The 16,518-nt window shown below is 42.8% G+C and overlaps 1 protein-coding gene across 8 annotated transcripts in view; it reads left to right on the top strand.

The window, feature by feature from the left end:
- Rbm33 (RNA binding motif protein 33) overlaps positions 1-16,518 on the top strand; it is a 112,221-nt gene that overhangs the window by 84,771 nt on the left and 10,932 nt on the right. For 5 of the 8 annotated variants that reach the window (XM_087207832.1, XM_004860335.3, XM_021240919.2 and 2 more), the window contains 2 exons: positions 235-879; positions 15,328-15,537. In XM_087207832.1, coding sequence (XP_087063958.1) covers positions 235-879; positions 15,328-15,537 — 855 coding nt within the window. The remainder of the gene's footprint in view (positions 1-234; positions 880-15,327; positions 15,538-16,518) is intronic. The other 3 variants (XM_021240917.2, XM_021240920.2, XM_087207833.1) reach the window with 2 other exon arrangements.

A 16,518-nucleotide genomic window follows, 5' to 3' on the forward strand; every position in this document is an offset into this window, starting at 1 on the left:
TCATTTCATTTTTAATATTCTGATAAGATTTTCCAAATTAGCTTTAACTGTGTAATTTATTTTTTTGCCCCTCCCCAGAGGAAGGAGTTACACTCAGTCTTTAAGCATCATTGAAATGCTTTCTTTCAATACCAGATTGAAAAGTTTTTGGGTTATGCCTTTTCCAGATTGTCAAAGTAGAATGGTCACTTTGCCTTGTACAGCAAAATAAGCCATGTGTATTTTTCATTGTAGTTTCCTGATGAAGATGAAGAAACAAGATTATATCGCTTAAAGATAGAAGAGCAGAAACGCCTAAGGGAAGAGATCCTGAAGCAGAAGGAGCTGCGGAGGCAGCAGCAGGCAGGTGCTCGGAAGAAGGAGTTGTTGGAAAGACTTGCACAGCAGCAGCAGCAGCACCTCTACACCCCACATGCCCCAGGGGAGCAGGAGGAGCAGGTGGCTGCCCCCTCCCCCACCAACGGGAACCCCCTGCTACCCTTCCCAGGTGCACAGAGCAGGCAGAATGTGAAGACCAGACTTCTTGTGAAAAACCAAGATGTCACTCTGCCAAGTGTTCAGCCCAAAACATCAAACTTTGTACCATCTGGTGCTAACATGCAGTATCAAGGACAGCAGACTAAACCACTGAAACATTTGAGACAGGCCAGAATAGTTCCTCAGAGTCAAACACCGCACCAAGTACTGCAGATCAAACCTGCAGACATGGAGGAGCTCCCACCCACCCCCCAGGCAGCCCGAGTGCCATCTCTGCAGGGCCGGCCCCAGGACATAAAGCCTGGTGTGAAGAGGACGGTAATGCACCGAGCCAACAGTGGAGGCTGTGGCGATGGGCCTCATGTGAGCTCCAAGCTCAGGGTGATTAAGTTGTCAACAGGGGTAAGTGGACAAATTTTATGTCTGCTTCTTTGAATCTCTTTCTCTTAGAAGGTCCTATTTTGCACAGAAAGTTAAAAATTGCCTTTTAGGCATTTCCAACCTTTTGGCTTGCCTAGGCCACATTGAATGAAGAGGAATTGTCTTGGGTTGTATATAAAATATGTAATACAATTAATGTATGTAAGTAACAGAACTTTTTTAAACTGTTGTTATAACATTTTTTATTTTATTTATTTATTTATGGTCCCGGGGATCGAGCTCAGGACCTTGCCCTTGAAAGGCCGGCATCAGCACCACTGAGCTAAATCCCCGGCCCTGTAACATTTTTTTTAGAAGAGGGCAAGTAATCTGTGGACCACTGGTTGGCCACACCTCGGCGTAACCAGCCTTTGCCTACTGAAAGTTGGTACGAGAACTGTCATACTCGTAAGAGCACTGCCTGCACCCGTATTGTGTCACTTGTCTCTAGAAAGACCAACGTGACGTCCCACAGGTACATATTACTCAGCTTATCAGCTTTCTGTCAATAATTAGTGATAGCATATTGTGTTAAACAAATTTGTGGTAACAAATTCAACAAACTAGAACCATTAAGAAATAAAATTGCCTATATACAAAGTGAGTAATTTGTTGTGTGCAGGATTAGATTCAGTGAGTGCCTGTGGGCAGCATGTCCATGAGTCCATGTCTGAGCAGCACCATTTAGATACTGTTACCTGTTTTCTGTTTCACAGATAGTGTCCCTCATTTTTCTAAAAGGAGTAATAGGATTCTAAATTGAAATCACACATGATCTCATTAGATGTGTTCCAAAGCAGAGCATGCCTGTGCCTCAGTTCTTTTGAACAGTGCTCAGTTCAGATCACTTGCAGGAAGGCACAGAAATATACTTTCCCACTTACGCATGGACAGTTCAGTGCTCTAAACGCTAGTTTCCATGACAGATGAGCCCTCTGAGGTGCTGTGTAGGCTGCCTGCTTCCTTCTCCTGCCACACTGTCTCAGTTGCATCTGCAGCTGTAATCTCAGAGGACTCCATATCACATGCAAGCACCCTTGGGTTTATCGTGCTCTTTAACAAGGAGACCTGTTTGTTGTGTACAACTTACATTGTAAACTGAGGAAGAAATGTGGAGACCTGTCAACACATGCTTCTAGAGTAAACCAGTTAATGGCAGTTAATGTAAACACACACAAACACACACACAAACACACATGCACACACGCATGCACACATGTCCCGCGCGCATTAAGCAGAAAAATAGCTGGACATGCTGGTGGGCACCTGTAATCCCAGCACTTGGGATGCTGAGGTAGGAGGATTGTCGTGAGTTCCATATGTATTCAGTAAGCACTTACAATTTTGTTTCATCTGAATCTTTTTTCTCACATCTGTTTATTGTTATTCCAAATGTTGATAAAGGAGTGAAAGTTACATCACATTACTTTCTTATTATAAGAGTGTGTTCCTCTGAGTGCCAGCCCAGTGTGCATTGGTTGCTATGGCTGTTATCTAGCCTTCTTTTCTAGTTTACCGTGTTCATCAGTGTCTGGTTTTAATTTGAATCACAAGCCTAAGAGAAGGCTCGGTGCTGGGAACAGGCTTCCCACGCCAGCTGCAGGTGCAAAGGCTGTGTGTACTGTCTACCCTGGAGGGGTGACAGGTGGGGGATCAGAGTTCTGCCTTCAAAGAGCAGCTTATAAATTAGGAAGCACTTTTCCTTTCAAAAAGTTCTTTTTCCTATTTAAATTTTTGCTGTCTTTTTTTTTTTGCATTTAACACATGTATTTGTATTTTTAAAATAAATATCAGACCTCATTACAAAATGATGCTTCCCAATTATGCAGTAAACAGGAAAAACAAAAGCTATTTTCAAAAGCAGTTCTTTGGAATATCTGTTTATCTGTCTTTCACATCTTACATTTCAAGTTAGCCAACAGGGTTGATCCTAACAAGTGACTCCAGGAGCATGCCAGCTTCTGACTCCTCAGAGGACTTATCTTTTGCTTGTATCTTTCTGTACTGATGAATAGTATTTCCCTAATGGCCTTGTTGGTTTTTTGTTTTTGGTGGGTAGATACTATTTTTAAGATAGTATATTCTTAATGTGGCTAGGTGCAAGTTGCGATTATTTCAGGCAGTGCAAAAAGGAAACAGTTTTATCAAGTGCCAAGCACACTCAATGTTTATTGAACTTTTATCTCTGCCCTTGACTGCTGCTGCAGCTTCAGGATCCAGGTGGTGCTCTGCCTCTGTCAGCATTGGTATTGATGTATTGCTGTGCCTGTGAGAATCTTATACTGTGAGCCCAGGGCTGAGCCACACTCTGCTATGGGCCAACTGGAGGTTACAATGGGGAGGATTAATTTGTACATGGTACCTCAATAGACTATTAGTATATATTTTAGTTTTATAGTTATTTAATAAAAACATTTCATTGTTAGTTCATGTTCCCATTGTTTACTCTTGCCTTCTGCCAGTATAAAGATAAATGACATATGTCTTATTTATAAAGTTTCTTGGAGAGTTGCTCCAGAGAGAGTCAGGTAAAACAAAAAAATAAGCTAAGTGTGGTGGTACATGCCTGTAATCAATCTTACCACCCAGGGGCTGAGGCAGGATGATTGCCACAAATTTGAGGCCAGCCTGGGGTACATAGTGCATTTAAGACCAGGCTGAACTACATAGCAAGACCCTGTCTCAAAAAAAAAAAAAAAAGAGTAAGTAAAACTATTTCCTTCACTTCTTTTTAACCTAAAATTATATAGATAAGTCTAATGTAATGAAACTTTTGTTTATTTTCAGTCATCTCCTCTTAGTAGCCATTCTCTGGCCCATATGTGGGACTCTCAGTGATGAGGAACACTCAACAGCTTGTCTCTGGTGGCTGACCACGGTATACTGCTCACAAGATTGCCTTGTGTGCTTGTGAAGCAGAACGTTCTTGGTGTTCTTGCTCCATTGTGCCCTTTGGAAGTGTCTTACAACTTAAGTCAGCTTGTTCAGGAGTGCTTGGGCCTGTCAGGCAACTGTGAATCAGAACAGTTTTCTTTCATTATTTTCAATATCTCATTGTTAAAATAAAATCATTTAATCTTTGAATTTTTTAAACTTAAAGTTTTTGAAGGGTGAAAGAGTCTGAGACTTGAGGTGGTGGTTTTTATGCCTACCTTTTCATTTAATTACATTATCTTTAACGTGATTTTAATTCATCTTTTTTTATCAGTCCTCTTTGTTGACACTATTGCATTGTGAACATAGGGAACATTTTCAAAAAGAATTTACACTTGATCTTAGCCAAAAGGCCGAGAAGCGATTTCAAAAAGAATTTAATGAAAATGGTTTCTTGGTATTTCTTATACAGTCCTGGTGATTGGGTAGTTACATTGTTTGGAGCTTGGAGATTCTTTGTTTTTTCAAGGGCTCGTTGCCATCGGGCTTGTTGTGGGCCATTCTGCAGCTTCCTGTCCTAGTGTTCAGAGCTTGAAGTGCTTCTCTCCAGGACCTGAGCTGACCCACAAGATTTGGGGAAAACAACTGGGCTTTGGGTGTAGAGGATCCATGTTTGGATGGTCTCTGCCTTTGAGATTCTGATAATGGTTTCATTTCTGTGAACCTCAGTTTCCATCCTATTAATGGAATTACTAAGGTTTCCACGAGGAGTCTGTAAATGAAAGCTTCTGTTAGATAGCCCCGTGATAAATTTATTTTCTTTGTAGAATGCTCAGAGGCCCCTGGTTGAAATCTGTGGTCTTGTGCTTGGTAGGAGCAGTGGCTGCCTTTGGTCCACTGCTCAGCATGTACTTCTAGCATCCCTACAAGATAGAGGCTCATTCCCCTTTCACAGGTGAGAGCCAAGTCTCAGAGAGGCCTTGTCGCCAGCCTGGGGCCACACAGCTAAGTGGTAGGGCTAGGCACACAGGTCTAGTTAGATTCTGTGTCTCATGCCTTTTGCTCATCTTTAGAAGAGTTAGTTAGCTATTGTAGCTGTAACTTTTTTTGTTGTTAACCTGTTTCTCCAGTAAGGATCGTAAGGATCGTATTCTGCTGTTTCCTGTAAATAAACAGTGGTAGGGGATGGGCTCAGAAGATTGCTAATGGGGCCTTCTGTATTAAGGGCGATGAGTAGGCATCATTTTCTTGGTGATGCCTGCCAGTTGGTAGTGTCTGGATGGAGCAGGATGCAGAGAAGGGCTTAGGTGATGGTGAACAGCCCTGCTGTGGGCACAGGGCTGGTGGATGGCTGCTCCTTCACCCTTGGCCACTGCTGAGCAGAAGGGATGAGCGTGCATGTGGTGAAGGGCAGTGCTGCTTTGCCATGTGCTGGAAACATATCCCTGAATGGTTCTTGTAAGTCAAAGGAAGTCAGACTTTATATTTAGAGCTTTGAGGGGAAACATCGGAGGACTTGGAAATTGAGAGACCTTTCCTATGAAGTGAATCAACTGCTGTTTATGTGAGTTGCTCTTCCTTCCTATTATGTTTTCTGGATTTAATAGGTGAGATTAGTAGGGTTGAAGAAATTATTGTTGCTTATAGTGTTGGAGACCTACAAATATTCTAAAATTTCATATGCCTCCCTGAATATTATTTATAAAAGCCTATTTAAAGAATCGCATTTAATGAAATAGTTCTCTTACAGCATTTCTCAGAAAGCTGTTAAGTGCCTAATTTTGAGAAATCTTGTTAAATAATAATTTTGCTCATAACCAATACATAATCCAAAAAATAAAACTATTCAAGTATTAACAGAACAAATATAAAAGATTTTCAAATGTTTACTGTAAATTTAACTGTAGTCATCTTCAGCCATTCTTTCTGATTAAACACAGAAAAAAGCTGTTAGAGGAAGCCTGTGTCCCAGGAAAGTCCTTAATAGTTGTAGGTCTTCAGCTTCTGTTTTCCCTAGTCTTTGTAGTTCTTGCATCTTGATTTTTGGTTTGCATCTTTGTCACCTTGATTACTACCCCAGTAAAGTGAGACTCAGTTGTCCTTCCAGAACTGTTGAAAAGAGTCTGGGTTGTAACCCATGTGATGTGAGTAGCTCAGTAACTATCATTGTGCTGTTTGCCTTTATTTTCAGGGAGAAAACAAAGACTTATTCATAGCGGCTGTTTATAGCATTCTGTATGTTTTACTCTGATTGGAGGTAATAAAAATTTTAGGAATTTGGCTGCAAATTAAGTAAATAATCCTTTGTTCTGTGGACCACACAGAGAAGGGGGAGACGGAAAGAACTCCCCACCAGGAAAGCCAGCTGTCCAGTTGTGATTCTCTTGTATTTTATTTTTAAAAAGCTGTCAAAATGCTCCATGCAGAAGGCCCCAGTCTATGTGTGTGAGCTTGCTGTGGAGAGCCTGGACTGGAACTGTGGTGCTTTTCCCCTCCTGCCCTTTCAAAAGTTGGGCCCAGATGTGGTAGAGAGGGTGGTAGGTGTACACTGGGCTCTCATGGGCTGTAGGGCAAGTTCTTGTTGTGACTTCAGTGTAAGAGAAGTTGTAGGGATGGATGGTACAGGAATTCCTGGGAACCCTTCACCATGCTTGCAGCTGTTTCTGTCTGGCTGTGTTGGTTTGTCCTTGTTTCTTTTTGTCCTTTCACATACACAAAACTTTTTCCCAAATTGTTTGCAAGTAGGTTGGAGGAACAGTGTATTACCTCAGACCACAGACATTGTTTTGCAAAACCACAGTTGCATATTACAAAAAGTTGGAAAGTTTCATGTTGATACAACATCATTATCCAAGCCAGTGAGGTCTAGGCTCATGTGCTACCTTTGAGGTCTCTTTTAATTGGTGGCATTTGGATGACCATTTATTGTTTCTTGCCCTTGATGTTTTTAAAGATCAGGGACCAGTTATTTTGTGGAATGTCCTTTAATTTGGGTTTGTCTTATGCTCCCTCCTCACATCTTTCAGGTTTGGCATTTTTGGCTGGATGGGTAGTCAGGAGTTCTGTGCAGTGTTGGCAAGATTGTCTCCGGTCATTTGGTGAGGGGCTGTTTGCCGAGTCTCTCCTCATGGTTACAGCTGTACTTTTTGCAATTATAGTAGTAGTTTATGGGGGGGCAGGTGGCTCTGTGCACCTGTTACCAAGTGTTCACTGTTAGCTTCATTGATGTTCTCGCAAGACATTAATCCCTCCTCCTCTGTCAACTGCCTTCTTCCCGGGTAATAGCTCTCTCTTTTCCCTCTTTCATTTGTTCATTTACTTACTGGTGTAATGTTCAGTGAACCATCTCTTTAATTATGTACTTCAGTGCTAGAGTTGACCCTCACTGGCCTTTGAGAGCCACTTCCCACTGGCTTCTATGTCTTCTGGGAAGTTTCCACCATTCTTTGAATGCCTTCTTGCTTCCTATGCAGGGATGCATCTTGTTCCTCAGTGGAATGTGGGCATCAGGGTACTATGTCACCCCATCACTGTGACAAAATACCTGAGATAACAAACTCAAAAGGAAGGAAAGATTTCTTCTGGCTCACAGTTGCGTAGGTTGATCCCTGGTCGCTAGGCCCTGTCTCTTTGGGCCCATGGTGGCACAGTCTGTCATGGTGCAGAATATGGCAGAGTTTAGAGGGGTTTCAGGGACATTGTAAATGTTTAAGAAACTTAAATATTAAGCTGAAAACCTCACAGTTCACAATTTCTTCTCTTAAATCAGCAAAGGAGTAGCAGGTTCAATATTTTCCCAAGTACTACTGAGGATAAGAGTAATAGTTGTTTCCGTGGACATTTAGGTGATACCATGAGGTGAGTAAAACTTGGAAAGAAATCAGAAAATGACATTTATCCTACTAAATTTTCTAACCACATTCTTATGCCAGAATTTATTGCCCTTTCCCTACATTCCTTGTTTATTTGATTATGTTATGTGTGGCCTGTTTGCTGCCTTTTGGTAGATCTACCATGCTGGTTGGTTTGTTGAGCCTTTAGGAGTGTTACTACTCTGGGTAGTAACCCACACCTGGCTTCAGGGTTAACTCCGTAGGGCGGTCTGGGGGTGCCTAGGTGTGGAGAGGTTGCAGAGCTGAGGACCACTGTTAGGACCAGTAGAAGTCTCGCATAGTGTGTTCCTGCTCTGCACTGCAGATTCAGAGGGAAAGATGCGAAGGGAGTTCTGCAGTGACTGAGGCTGGGGAGTTGGAGGCCAGGGGCAGGATCACACAGGGGGGCCCCTGGGCAGAGGGAGGCACAAGTCCCACTTGCACTCTAGCAGTCTCTAAGGTACAGTTGCAGAGTTGGCTGGTAGAGGAGCCAGGAAATTCATGCCTAGGTGAGGGGCTAGAGCTAGAAAAGCCATACTGTACAGCCCTACTGCCTGAGAAGTCATAGCATGTAGGGGCCCCAGCATTTTTGCTGCTCTAGAAATCCTTGCCTTATCAGACTTAGATTTTTGCTTTCCAAATTAGAGAATCCTGAGGTATCAGAGCCGCTCAGTTTGTTCCTCCAAAGGCCAGCTAATTTCACTTTCTACATATTTTTTCTAAATATACCCAACAAATCTCAGAAAGGCAATTTGTTAGGAGAACAAACACTTAAATGATTGTGCCATGTTCTCGCTCTTCTGAACAATTGAAAACTGTTTTCATGTGTTGAGAGGATCTTTTTCTTTCACGAAGCCCAGCAGTCATAAGGTCCAGCTCCCCCGGTCTCTTTAACCTTATAGGTTTGATTTGTATTCAGCCTGTGTAGACCCATTACCAGAAGTGGATAGAGGCAGTATTTAAGGTTTCAATTCACGTTTGGTGTATTTGCCGTTAGGTAAGGATAATTTTTTGCAGAGAATAAATGAATACTGTAAATGCAAAATGTTGCCTTCCCTTGTATCACATTGCAGCGATTTAATTAGGGAATTGACCTAGGAACCTGGAAAGGAATGTTAGTTTCTTTACCTTCTCTGCTTTGATCCAGTTTTCTTCAGAGAGAAAATAGAGGAGTTAGATGTATTTATTTATATTTGGAAACCTCATATAGCTTGTATATCATTTATCGTGCAGATTCTGAATGAGCTTCGCAAAGATCACAAGGATAGGACCTGCATTGTTGCAGTTAATAGAAACCTGTGCGGTGAGGGCTGTGGCCGAGCGATCAGCCACACTGCAGGTGACAGTGAAGTGCAGCCTTATCAGAGGGAGAATTCATAAGAGGCTGCCCTGGGACACCACACCACTGTCCTTCTGTGTGTCCTGACAATGTTATCTGTCCTCTCAGTGCGGAGTATCAAATGTCTGTCATGAGTACAGAAATTAATTTAATGTCACCTGAAGACATGCAATTAATCTTTTAGAGGTTTTCATAATACCTTTACAGAAAGAGTTGCCAGTTTGGCGGATTTGGATTTTGGGGTTTAGAAGAAGATAAGGAAAATTAATTTTTCATCAGGGTTAATACAAGCTAGCAGGGCCACAAAGGCTGAGGAAAATGGTTGGGGAATTTGTCAAGTGTTGTCACTCCAGAATAATGCTGCTTAACGTCTGATAGGTATAATCAAGGGTTGAGATTTCTATGGAGAGGGATTAATCAATTTGCTCGCTAGTGAATGCAAGTCAGTGATACCACTTCTTCATGGGGTTTAAGAATGAAAATAAGATTTGATCTGTCAAATTGCAAGAAGGCCTGACAGTATCAATAGGCATTTTTATCAATATATGTAAAGCATTTGTTATAAATAAATTTGTCCTGCTAATGTTGGTGGCTACAAACCTCATTTTTTGTAATGATTAAGCTGATAAAAAGTCTTCTCTAAGCTTACTTAATTCAGGTAGTGGCTCTTAGATATCAAAAAACAACACAAAGGAGACATTTTTATTGTATTCATTAAAAGATAGTCATTTTTGTAAAACCCAACAGAATATTTGGACTTTTTTTTTGGTACCGGGGATTGTACCCGGGACCTTGCTGCTTGCAAGGCAGGCGGCAGAACCACTGGGCTAAATCCCCAACCCCAAAATATTTGGACTTAGAATGGGCCCAGTTTGGGCTCAGGCAGGCCCAACTTCTCTTCCCCACATTTGCTTTGGAGAAAGTTGGAGATAATTAAAATGGTACTCACACTCTGCTGTGTAAAGAGTTAAAAAGTGCACTGTGCTGCCCTAGAGAAACTCACAAAGCAGACTCATTTTTCATGACCACAGCATAATGTGTCATTCACTCACCACCACTGATTTGCTTGCATCCAGAAAACAGATTTCTTAAATTCCTAATTTCAGTCAGTCACATTTTAAAATTTGCATAGCCGATTTGCATAATTGTAGGTCCCCTTTCAGTGCTGTAACTATAAGTCTACTCAGTGATGGCTAACCTTTTAGACTTTCCAATAATACAGACAGCCCACTGCAGCACACTTGCTGTAGTTTTGCCACCATTGGTCTAGGTTGTAGAAGACCTGTCAATAATGGATAGATTTAGCTCGGCTTAGTTTTTTTTTGTTTTTTTTTTTTTTTGGTACCGGGGATCGAACTCCGGTCCTTGCGCTTGCACAGCAGGCGACGAAACCACTGAGTTAAATCCCTGGCCCTCGGCTTAGTTTTTATTGAAGTTTTGTCTGTGACTTTACATCAGGGTAGGTATAAAAATATGTTCCTGGTTGCAACCTAGTAATGGATAGGTTGATCATTTCCTAACGTTAATGCAGAAATTTAAAATTTCCCCCTAGAATTAGCTTTTTACTGTGCTAAATTGAAAGAATATTCATTCTCTTAATTGGAAATTTTTTCAGTTTTTCTTACAAAATGAAATAATTTATTTGTATTCAGTCTGTGAGTGCTTAGCATGATCTTGAGAAAAATTCAAAGCACAGTGTTTTAGTAGCTTAATTAGAATGATTTAATTGAATGATACCTCATCCCTTTTGTTTCAGTTCTTGCTGAAAATAGTTACAAAGCACATTAGTGTCAGTTCCTCCCAGGACGTGGTCCTCCTTAGAACCAGGGAGGTTATCTGGCACTTGCGTGTGACCAAAGGCCTCAGCTTGTTCCATTGCAAAATGAGGATGACACTACTTAGCTCACAGAGAGCACTGGAGGAAAACAATGTCCCTGGCAAATTTCCTGTCATTATTCCTCAGGCAGTGACAGGTGGAATATGTTGAATGATGCCACTGCTCCTGGTAATTATTGAGATCCCAGGAGAACCCACACTCTGTTATGAAGGCTTAATGTGTTGTTTGAAGTGGTAGGAGGCGTGACCTTGTCTTGAACATAGGTGTGTTAGTTACCTTTCTCTCTTTGCTGAGACAAAATACCTGACACCCAAAGTTAGAAGGGAAGGGGTTTATTTGGCTTACAGTTCATAGAGATTTCGGTCCATAATCAGCCAACTCCAAGGCAAGGATGACAAACAGGCATGGCAGAGCAGAAACAACATGGTACACACAAGGCAGCAAAGGTAACAAGAGGAGTTACCAGCATCTTTCTCCCTCTTTTATCTTATTCAGACTACGGGGATTAGGGCAGTGCCAAACTAATGGCAGTCTCCTTACATGTAGTGGATTAGTAATCACACACCCTTAACCCCAGCATCACACATTCCTGATTAAACTATCTCTGGAAAAAGAAAGTCCCATCTCATTGGCATGAGGCTTTGGGCGGACATCTAAACACAACCCATAACAGTAGGCAACTCCAGGTCTCAGCCAGGGCTACCCACCAGCCAAGGTCTGTGTCAAGGAAGACCCCTCGACGGCCTGGGGTGTGCACAGTCAGCTGCTGCTGATGCCTGGAGAGGGTCCTTCTCCTCAAGGTGCAAACAGCTGTCTCACTCAAGGCAGCAGGGCCTGTTCTGAGTGCCAAATTTTTCAAATTCTGTTTCTTAAAAAGCTGTATGGTTCTCTGTAGTTATATATGTGCTTGAAATTTTTCATGCTAAATAGTTTTTAAATTTAAAGATGTAATCACATATCTTAATAGCCAGTGACCATTTTCTTTTGGGGGAAGGGATGACTCCCAGTAAGACCAACCCATTTAGGCAGTTACAATACATGTCATAGTCACAGAATCTTGAAGCACTCACCTGGGTCAGTCATCCACAGCCCCAGTTGGACAGTAGAGATGTCAGGGACCCTTCTTTCATATATTATGGTATGTTAGTTAATTTGAGGTATTCAGCCAGCCTTCACTTCTGCAGAGAATCTTAGTCATAGAGTGTGATGCCTTTTCTGAGGTGCTGGATTAAGTGCCAATACTTTGTTAAGGTGGTTTTGGTTTGTTTCTATATCTGTTTGGGGAGGATGTTCTTTTTTTTTTTTTTTTTTAGTGTAATTCTGTTTATGATGCCAAAAATCCTTTGTGCTCACCACATAATACAGATATATTTGCTCTTTAGAGAGCTGTCATGTAATGATGCCTCATTGTTGTATAAGATGTGATTTAATACTGTGTTTAAAAAAACAACTTAAATGTTTAGCTTTAATTTCAAGTTAACACTTAGTTTTAATAAATGAATAATAGCTTCAGAAAGTTACTTAGGTATGTGTATGACATTTGGAAAAAACAAGTTTTCTGTGTCACTAATCTGGACCCTGGAGCTGAAATCAAGGTGTTGGCTGGCCTTGCCAACTCTGGAGGCTCTGAGGGAAAAACTGTACCTTCCTTCTCCCAGCATCTGGTGGCTGCCAGCTTTCCTTGGCTTGTGACCACATTACTCCAGTCTGGCCCCATTGCCTTTTCCATTTTGTCTCTACTAGATCGATCAGTCTCAGTCGCTCTTGCTCTCTCTCAACTTTATTTTTATTTTTATTAATACATGTTTGCAGTACACAGAGTTTACAGCCATCTTGGGGAGGGTGTACATGTACATAATACAGCTTATTTTATTTAAATCCTCTTTCCTCCCACCTCCCTTCTTCTTAATCCCCTTGTCCCATTTTCATTCTTGTTGATACTGAGATTATCGAGTTTATGACCTAAAATGTTTACATTCATTGAGGTTATTAAGTTCCTGTACATGGCGTATCTATTTTGCTTATTTCCCCTTCCCTCACTCTCGGTCTCCTGGACTCCTTACCATTTGCAAGAGCTTTAACTCCACATTTCTTTCTGTCCTTTATTGTGCTCTTTGTTTATACTTTGCCTTACTCAAATAAGAGATACTGTAGGATATTAAGCTTGTGTGTCTGATTTATTTCACTCAACATTATATTTTTCAGGTGCATCCATTTTGCTACAAATGTCATGAATTTATCCTTCGTTATAGCTGAGTAGTACTCTATTCCATTAAGTATACATACCACAATTTATCCAGTCATCAGGCTGCTTCAAGGATTTAGCTATTATGAATTGTGCTGCTATAAACATTGGTATGCATGTATTGCTGTAGTATGATGTCTTTAGCTCTTTTGGGAAGATACCTAGAGGGCCAGCAATTTGGCTCAGTGGTTTCACCGCCTGCTGCGTGAGCACAAGGACCCGAGTTTGATCCCCGGTACCAAAAAAAAATTCTTGGGAAGATTCCTAGAAAAAGAAACAGCTGGGTCATATGGAATTTCCAATTTTAATATTTTGAGAAATCTCCATACTGATTTTCATAATGGTTGTATTAGTTTACATTCCCACTGACAGTGTAGGAGGGTCCCATTTTTACCACAGCCATGCCAGCATTTGTTATTTTTTGATTTCTTGATGATGGCCATTCTTTCTGGCATCAGATGAAATCTTAGCATTGTTTTAATTTGTATTTCTCTAATGGCCAAAGATGCTGAACATTTTTTCATATATTTGTTGGCCATTTGTATTTCTTCTTTTGAGAAATGTCTATTCATTTCAGTTGCCCATTTCTCAACTAGGTCTTTTATTTTTATTTTTATTTTTTTTTATAAACATGGCTTTAACTTTATTTTTGCTCTTTTTTTTTTGGTACTGGGGATCAAACTCAGGTCCTTGCGCTTGCAAGGCAGGAGCGGAACCACTGAGCTAAATCCCCAGCCCATAACTAGGTCTTTTATTTTAGGTGGTCTAATTTTTTTGAGTTCTTTATATATTCTAGGTATTAGTCTTCTGTCTGAGGAATAGCTGGCAAAACTTTTTCTCATTGTGTAGGTTGGCTCTTCACTCTCTCTACTAATTGATTCTTTTGCTGTGCAGAAGCTTTTAAATTTGATGTAATCCCATTTATTGATTCTTGCTGTTATTTCTCGAGCAGTTGTGATTCTGTTTAGAAATTCCTTCTGCACAAAGGAGTAAGATGCTGTCAGCAGCCTGTTCTCTTGATAGCCAGCCTGTTCTTGTGGGAACTACATCAATCCCTTTCATGAAGGTGGAGCTCCTGTGACCCAAACACCTCTTGTAGACCTCCTTGGCCCTCAGGACTGCTGCATTGCCAACTCGGTTTCAGTCTGGGTTTTGGTGAGGACTTACCACAGCCAGGTAGCTGGGAGGGACATGGATAGGTGGGCCTCTTCTGAGCTAGTTTACCAAGTTCCTATCCATTACTGGCATGGCCGAGTGGCCAGATGTGGTCCTTTTCCTTTTAGGGCCTGGAACATGGTGGGCTTCAAGCGCAGTCTTACTTTTCAAGTTGCAGCATCCATTTCTGTTGAGATTCCATAGTTTAGCAGGGCAGGACTCTTACTGTCAGATCTTTCTGCCCCCACCCCCGTCCATTTTTCGACAGGTCCGTGCATTTGAATCCTGGAAGTAGCTGACAAGCACACTCAGGGACAGTCTGCATAGCTGGCCATGAGGAGAGTGGGCCATAGCCAGCTCTAATGTGTGTGTGTGTGTGTGTGTGTGTGTGTGTGTGTGTGTGTGCGCGCGCGCGTGCCTCCCCTCCCACCTCTTCAGGGTGTACAGTACCTGCTCCCAGCACTTAGCAGCTCTGTATAGATGGTACAGGTGCTAGTGATACTGCACCACTCCAAGACTGAGCACACATCCAGCAGAGTTGGGCTGTTCCCACTTGCAGTGGGGTGAAGTAGGAGTCACAAAGTCAGAACTGCTGCTCCTGGTTGTAATGAGCATGCTTGTAACATATGTAAAAAGTATTTTTAAAGTCAAGGAGTATGTCACTGAGTTAAGCAGCGTTTATTTTCTTTTTAGCACTGAGGATTGAACCCCCAGGGCCTTTACACTGAGCTACAACCCCAGCCCCTTTTTATTTCTTACCTTGTGACATTGTTTTGCTAAGTTGCTCAGGCTGGGCTTGAACTTGGGATTCCTTTGCCTCAGCCTCCAGAGTGCTGCACCACCATACCCAGCAGCACTTGCAGTATTTTAACCACAGACCCTAAATGGAAGCAGGAATTACAGGTGATTTTACAGATTTTAAATTTCAAAAATATTGCTAAACCCTAACCGCTGCCTGGTGAGAAATCCCTGCACTGGCTCTTGCAGAGCGGGGGCTTGGCTTCGCTTGTGTGCAAGGCCCGTGCCCCACCGCCTGTCCAGGCCACGGGCTCTCAGACTGAAGGAGTGTTGGGCCAGCCCTGAACCCTGTGCTGCCTGTTGGTTTCAGCAGGGAGGAGAGAGTGACGGCTTTTTCCACCTCGAGGGCCAGCCCCAGCGACTTCCTCAGCCTCCAGAAGTGAGACAACAACCTGCCCGCAAGGTGACGCTGACCAAGGGTGTCCCTCAGCAGCCCCAGCACGCCCCCGTGGGCCCCCACGTGCACTCGGCTATTCCTCCAGGGATCAAAAGCATCCAAGGCATTCACCAGGCCAAGAAGGTACTGCCTGCCCCCTGCCTGCCTGGATATGGGCAGCTTACTCCCTCACAGGAAGTGTCCCACTGGTTAAGCACAGTTTCTCTGATTTCTGCTACCTGGCACCTGTTAGTACTCACTTTGGCCCGTGAGACATCTTTTCCTTATTCTTGGCTTGGAAAAACACTGACATTTTCACCAAAGTCTTTTCCTCACCTGGTGCACTCCAGTCAGTCACCCACATCTCAGAGCTGGGCTATTGCTGGTGCCTCTGAATGGCGCAGAGTCTGCTCCACACTTGGCAGGCCACACCAGGGCTTGCAGGCACTGCACACAAAGGCAGCTTCACGTGGGCGAACCTTCCCTGCCTCACTGACCTGCTGGGAGTACCTGCTAGAGCCAGAGTTCTGTCTTCAGGTTTCCTGGTCACCACTCGAGTTCCAGGAGGGGAAACTGAAGGCTGTGATGGCAGAGTAACCTGAGGACGTGATAGACCATAGTCCTGACCCTGTAATTCTTCCCTTGGCCGCTGGATTGAAGGATATCCCCCCATCTAAGCTCAGTCTGGTGGCGGGAAGCCTGGTGTCTGCTATAGCCCTTTCTATATAAGACACCCATCTGGTCCCCTTACATGTGCAGCAGTGCCAGGGTGCCCTCCCTCGGCTTCTAGGTAGAGGCAGCTTGTAGTTCTTGAGGGTGGGCAACAGCATGGTCCCTCCTGGAGCAGCAGCCAACATCACCTGTCTGAGGAACAAGTGAGGCTGGACAGAGGGGCAGGGCAGCACCTGCCTTGACTGCTTCCTGAAGACCTGCAGTTTGTTGGTGCACGATATTGAGGTTCCTTTGTGTGTGCTGCCTCGGACAGGCAGCAGTAAACCCCCAGTCACATTGTCCTATCAGGTACTATCCCTTGCTCCATGACCAGAAAGACCACAAAAATGCACAGCCGATACGTGGTATGTGTAGGTACTAAGTTCCTTTCTCCTCCTAAAAGAAGATGATGAT

Source organism: Heterocephalus glaber, unplaced genomic scaffold (genome assembly GCF_053883595.1).
Source record: "Heterocephalus glaber isolate CG9 unplaced genomic scaffold, H.glaber_assembly_v1.0 deba00000818, whole genome shotgun sequence".
In the NCBI taxonomy this organism is placed as follows: Eukaryota; Metazoa; Chordata; class Mammalia; order Rodentia; family Bathyergidae; genus Heterocephalus; species Heterocephalus glaber.